We start from the raw sequence: 6874 nt of genomic DNA, 5'->3' as shown, positions 1-6874 counted from the left end.
TAGATTAATCAATAGACACCGCCACCTTGGTGAACTGGGGTTATGGTCACTTTTTCTGGGCACACGGCCACTCAGTGAGTGAGCCGAAGGATAAAATCAGGATTCTGCCAGCAAGGAAGAATGTAATGAGGGAAGATGAATTGGCATAAACAATCAATAACGTCTGTGACACACATCCCTATCTACTCCCCAATGATAAGGTGTGGTGGGGGACACAGGACAGGGTACGTCATGGCCCAAGAGGTTATTAGTGTACCCTAAAACATAGCAAGGGTTACGCAGACCCAGCGTCACCACTGTCCTGGTCTACCTGTTTCAGGGGTTTCCCAGGGTGTGGGACTTTCTCTGCTAAAACTGGGAAAGCCCAGGACAAATGGGACAAGTTGGTCACCCTATAGCAAGGTCAGCTAGTCCATGATCTGCATGATATTACTTCAGAGAAGCTACAAAGGGCCAGGGAGATTGAATGTCTTGCCCAAGATCACACTGCTAATTCATTCATCCCTGTTCTTCAATTAGTCACACATTCAATGTCACTTAAGTTTTACAACCCTGTGACATGGCTACTGTTTTACAGGAGAAGAAAATGTATTCATAATATACAGTAATAATAATAACCTTTACCCAGTGTTTATCATCTATCCAGCACAGTTCTTGGCACGTCATGCATTAATCTATTTCATCTTTACAACAGTCATAGGAAAGAGGCACCATTGTTGTTCCCATTTTACAGATGAACAAATTGAGCCGCAAAGAAGATTAAGTAACTTGTCAAGATCACACGATTATTAAATGGCAGGGCCAGGACATCTTGGGCATTCAGGCTCCAGTGCACGTGTCCTCTGTCACACACGGAACTGTCTGTTTCCATCTCAGGGGGCATGGTCTGACTGCCTTCCAGCCCACATCCACCCACGCCAAAGCCAGCAGATCCCACCCAGGACTCTCACTCCGCATGAAATATCCCATTAGGCTGACAAATGTCTCACTGAAAAGAGACAAACAGAGAGACTAAGAAGGTCACAGCTCTATTGCACCTGGATTAAACCTCTTTTCAAGAGATTAATTTGGAGGATATTGCGTCATGGTGAATGACCTGTTATGGGTGAGAAAGACCTATGACAGAGAGCATTATGGCACTATACCTCAGCTTTCAAACCTACAAAACTGGGAATCTGAACCGAACTATGGTTAAGGCCCTCTTTAGGACTGGGGGAATCCAATTCATCCAGTGATTCTAATTCAGCGTCAATAAGGGAGGTCAGGAATATCAAGGCAGCCATGACACATGAAAGAAAATCAAATTAACCTAAAGCAGCTATAGCATCATTTCTCTCCTTTGGTAATTTGTCTTCCGGGTTGCACATATACAAAAAGCAGGCCTAAAATTTCAGGATAAGCTGAGGAAAAGCAAGAAATAAGAAAGGTTATTTCTTGTTTGTCTTTATAGACGACCTTTATAATCAAAGCACTTCAAAACCCACCACCCCACAAAAAAAAAAAAAAAAAAAAAAAAAGCTTGTGTCTGCATTTTTTTTTCCCTTAGAGAGAATGTTGACTTCAAGTCCTCTTCATTTTGACACTTTCACTTCCTTTGCTGCAAGGTGAAGTGGCCACCAGACTCAGGGCGCAAAAGACTATCTCTTTGTAGTGTTCGTGACAGCTGCGCCTCCAAGCCGAGCCTGTAATAAGAGTTTCTCTTCAAGATGATTGGACTACTCCATCCAGCGTTGTTGAGGTAAGTGAGCCCTCTAACAAATGCTCTATGTCACATTGCCCATAAAAATATTTAATATGCTTTAGTTCGTGATTTATGAAGAAATAAATTGCTTTTTGCCACTGCCACTCTGAAGTGTAATGAGGAGCCAGGCATCCCCTCTGCCATTTCAATCTTCACCTGAGAGTGTTCTGGTCACATTGACTCCCCTCTGCTGAGGCCTCAGATGACTCAGCAGAAGACTGAGGCCGACTTCAAAGGAGGAGGTTTCCGTTCCACTAACAAGACACTCTTCTCTCTTTAGGGCAACAACACTGCTTCTTTCTTAGGCCCTCTCACATCTCCTTGTGTTTTTCTAAGGAGAGTTTTTCTCCACACTCTCTTTCACTGACCCTTACAGAAAAATGCACAGTTTTCTCGATTCAAAGATAGCTATTTCCTCTCTGTGTATTTTAAATTTTAGATGTTTTCTTTTTAACAAGCTCCTCCAGAAATATATCTGTCGGTAGGTGATACTGCTCCAGGTAGTTGCTTATTTGAAAGCAGGCTGCATTTTCTCAGCGCGATGGTGGGTTCTCAAGGTGATGTAGAAATGCCTGCAAGTTACTTGCTATCATCAAAATCGTACTAATTGGGAGACGAGAGTAACATTCATTCACTCATCTGTTCATTCATACATTCAGCACACAATTATTGAGTGCCTACTGTGTACTGGGTATTTGAGAAATCATACAAGTGGTTTCCAAACTCTGAGTTCTGGTCCCCCGGGCAGGGATTGGAGAATGGAGATAGGAGAAAAGGGTCACACCACAAGAATTGTCTGCAAATTTTCACTCTCTTCTTATTCATGCATTCATCTGACAAGTATTTACTGAATACTCATAAACGTTCCGGGTGGGGTCATGTCTCAGACATGCCTGTGCCTTTTCCAAAAGCATTTGGATGTAGTCGTGATCGATTAAATAGAAGTCCATTTAAAAGTTTTACTGAATTTGTAATGTCCTTTAGTCATTAAGCATTTTCTTTTTTTTTCCTCGTCTTCCGCCTCCCCCTGCCCCACTCTTTAAGCCGTTGTTTCTCCATCTAGTTGTGTAGGACACAGCTCCCTGGCCCATGCTGGTGTTGTGAGCCTCGTGCTCCCCCGGCTGAGGCAGTCGGTCGCCAGTCAATGGTCGGCCGCTCACAGCAGCTCACGGCAGCTCTCACAGGCTGCCGGCCACTCGCGCCAGCCACCGGCCGCTCCTGGCAGCACACAGCAGCCACCGGCAGCTCATGCCAACCTCCGGCTGCTCACGGCAACCCAGCTCCACAGAGAGCTGTTATTCACAATCTTAGCTATAAAGGGTACAGCTCACTGGCCCATGTGGGAATCGCACTGGCGGCCTTGGCCTTAGGAGCACGGGTCCTCCAACCACCTGCGCCACGGGGCCGATTGAGCATTTTCTAAGTCAGTGGATGCCAGAAATTCATTACCATAGTGGAAGTGCACAAAAAGATTTAACACTAAAAAAATATGTTCTTATCCTGAAAAAATGTGGGGACTTCTGTAAAAGAAGGCTAACGCAGGGTCCCTAATAATACCAGAAGATGTGGGCGGGGTTTTGTAGAAGAGCAGCAAAAGGTCTACAGGCGAAAAAGCCAGGGAGACATAAGGAGAAGCACAGAAAGTCCCAGTACTGTAGTTAACCAACCTTCGCTATGTCAGTCTACGGTATGAAAAGGACACTAAACAAAGCACATATATTTTTTCTTTTGAAATGATTTAATGACGAATTCAATTACTTTACATAATTAGTATGTATTTTATATGATACATAATAAATCCGGAATATCCAAATCTTAGCTTTAATAAACAATCCTGATTATGTAGCTCCATATCTATAGTTTATGTTTTGTAACAGCAAAATATACTGTAATCCTCTATGTTCATTGTTCTTCATACTTTTCCAAGAGCTTTTCCTATACATCATTTAATTGAACATCACCAAAACTGTAAGCTATGGGCAGGACAGGACTCATTCTCCCCATTTCACAAATGAAATTAGGGTGCTTAAAAATAGGCAAGGAATTATACACATACAAAATGGACAAGGGTTAATGAGGTAAAATGGTCAGGAAAATGGATTATGAATAAACATCAAATGATCTGTAATTCAGGAAGGAGGAAGTAAGCTAGAATCCCATTCTCCTACGGGCCATCATTCAAGTTCTAACTAAGACTACAATGCTCACTTTAAATGCCAATCTTTTAAAACTGAAGTGCAGACATGTTAAGAGGGCCCAGGAAGAAAAAGCAACAAAAACATTTTTGAAAGAATAGAAAATAAAATCTAGAAGAGAAAGTCCAAGAAGCAGAACAATACACAACAGGAAAACTTAAAGGCAACTGAGTGATGTTTGAGATGGCTGAATGAGATCCAACCAACCAGTAATATCTTTAACTGGACTTTCATGGGCCAATATTTCATGCAGCCTAAAAAATCCTCAAGATGAAACTAGATTGGGTCTCATTGTAGGTGACGCATATTTAAGTGAAACGCAGCACTGTCAAAAGAACAGATTTGGATTTACTTTTGCCTTCAGTGCACATCAGCCATTAGGCAACTATTTCATACTTAATCTCTCCTAACTTTGATTTTTTTTTTCCATCTCTAAACTGAGTATGATAATATTTTCCTTGCACAGTTGTTTCAAGGATTTGGGACATTGTATACAAAGCACCTGGTAAGGTACCCAGGACATAGCAGAAATTCAAGCAGTGGGAACTGGTGTATTGGGTGGTGGTGCTGGTTTAAATTAACATGTATTCACATGGCCTTCGCACTAGACTTTGAGTCAAAAGACCTGGGTTTGGGTCCTGATTCTTCCACTTAGTAACTGGAAGACAATATGTTGTTGCAGGTATTTAGGTTTATTCATCCTAAATCTCTCCACATGTAAAAAAAGGGGTATAATTTCCCTTCCTATTTTTATTTTGAGGTTCTCATAAAATGATGTATGTAAAATAGCACTTAAAAATAAATGTCATATAAAAATATAATATCATCGCTACTAAGTCTTTGAAAACTAATCATCCAGGGTATAAGAGACATGTCACTTTATGTGTATAAAAGGTGTCACTGTAACAGGAATATAGGGTAGAATTCTATTCGTATTTTCAGAAGTCCTAACAACAATAACAACAAAAAGGTGCAAATTACAAGAAATGTTTAGTTTGCACAAGGGGAAATTTCTCAGTTTTAAGGATGAGGACATTTAAAAAGGTTTACAAGGATCACAATGGATTGTCCTCCTCTGGGGTGACACCAGGAGGGATGGACAGCCATCTGTCCCAGGTAGTTTATCAGACAATCAGAGTCCTAAAGCTTAGGCAGACCAGAGATAGTTCAGCCCACCTTCCTGGTTTGACAGAAGAGGAAACTGAGAGCCAGAGAAGTGAAGTTACTTCATCACAAGGACACCCACGGTGAGGGAGCTGAGTGGCAAGCTTGCCACCTGCCTTTGCCTGGGCTTCTGCTCAGTGTTTTCCATGACTACACTGTTACTTCTGTTGAAATGCATACCCCACTGGCTTTAAAATCTCTGCATCTGGCAAGTGAGAAGGACTGGAGAGCAAATCCAAGGCTGTCTGCTAAGCTAGAGGATAAAGTCACCCTAGAATGTTTCAGGGCAGTGAGGGGCTGGAAATCAACATCTTGAAGTTCCTCCCATCCTTATGCATTGATGATATCATCCAGGAAATATTTAAACAACATAGATGGAACTAAATGTCTTGCCAGGTGGTAGCCTGTGATATATACAGACAGCCCCTGATTCACAAAGGAAGACTACAGAGGTCCCATACATACAAACAGCTGCTGCCATCCGCCTGGCCCCCACCACCTTGCAGCTGCCATGGGCTGTGTGAAAAAATTTAAAAAAAGAAAGAAAGGGGATAGAAAAAAAAACTTGGACCACTTGCAGATTCGGCACATTCAGAGGCGGAGGGAGGGAAGAAGTTGTGGAAGCAGGAGCCTCGTAAGGGAATGGACTCAGCATAAATTCCAGCCATGGATGATCTGCAGCAGCCCCTGCTTTCTTTGCCCTGAAAAAGGTCCTCCCAGGAATGATTGTCCTTTCGCATCCATGCTGCCAGAAATTTTATCAATGTATCATATTGCCTCAAAGACCCCTTTTTTATTTTTGAAAGAAGGCAGGGGATAAATAATAATTAATTTACCATTAGAAATGTTTTTATAATAGTTAATAATAAGAGTACCACCTCATGGGGTTTTTATGAAGCTAAAGTAAATCAATGGATAAAAAGTCCTTAGAACGGTGCCTGATATATATAACACTAGTAAGTATAATAAAACTATTAGCTCTCTTTAGAACTACAATTAACTCCATGTTACAGATGAGAGAACTAAGGCTTAGGAAAGTTACTCTACCTAGGACACGTACATAACTTAGAATTAGAACCAGGATTCAAATTGAGGTCTGTCTCCAAATCCTATTATCTTAACTACTGTGCTATAAAAAGTCACATGCTTGGTATTGGGTGGGGAGGGTGGAGGTGGAGGGGTATTGGGGCAATCATTCACACATTAGCAAGAAATAATCCAATCAGATGCTTTTCCTACAGAAAATCAACTGAATTCAGCTACACTCAAGAAAGGAATGGTAAGGAAGACCCCTAGGTTATTTGAGGTAAAAGCAGGGAAGGCCTGGGAGTGGGACCATAGCTAGATATTGAGGAGGAAGTTTGGAAACAATGATACCTGTGAATGGAAGATGTAGGGGGAAAAAAGGCAGTTCAAAGAGATTCAAAGATGAACTCTGACCCATGTTAAATTTCACCTAGGTCTGAACTCTGACCCATGTTTCACCTAGGTCTAACCCTACACCCGTGACTCCAGATAACTTCTTAGTTAGTATTCTTCGTAGACTACGAGATAGGTTAAATAAATTTCTTGTGGGCTGGTTGGCCACATTACACTTCCACTTCCATTTGTAATGCATTTGGGGGATGGGGAATGTGTGCTGATTTCCAAACAAATGACTTGTAATTTAATACAATAAATGTATACTTTGTGTCTCTGTGGACTGGGCACTGTGCTAAGTGTTGGGAATACCTACGTAAATACCGTGTTTCCTGGAAAATAAGACCTAGCCGGA

The 6874-nt window shown here is 41.7% G+C and overlaps 1 protein-coding gene across 2 annotated transcripts in view; it reads left to right on the top strand.

Annotated features, from left to right (window-relative positions):
- The first annotated feature begins 1581 nt into the window (after positions 1-1581).
- The window catches only part of RBPJ (recombination signal binding protein for immunoglobulin kappa J region), a 194151-nt gene continuing 188858 nt past the window's right edge, over positions 1582-6874 (top strand). Inside the window, exon 1 of one of the 2 annotated variants that reach the window (XM_081046057.1) lies at positions 1582-1738. Coding sequence is in view for 1 of the 2 variants with exons in the window: in XM_081046054.1 (XP_080902180.1) it covers positions 1707-1738 (32 nt within the window). In the remaining variant the exon portion in view is untranslated. The remainder of the gene's footprint in view (positions 1739-6874) is intronic. The other variant, XM_081046054.1, reaches the window with a different exon arrangement.

This window comes from Rhinolophus hipposideros, assembly GCF_964194185.1.
Source record: "Rhinolophus hipposideros genome assembly, chromosome: 1".
NCBI lineage: Eukaryota > Metazoa > Chordata > Mammalia > Chiroptera > Rhinolophidae > Rhinolophus > Rhinolophus hipposideros.
This window is presented reverse-complemented; position numbering and strand designations above follow the sequence as displayed.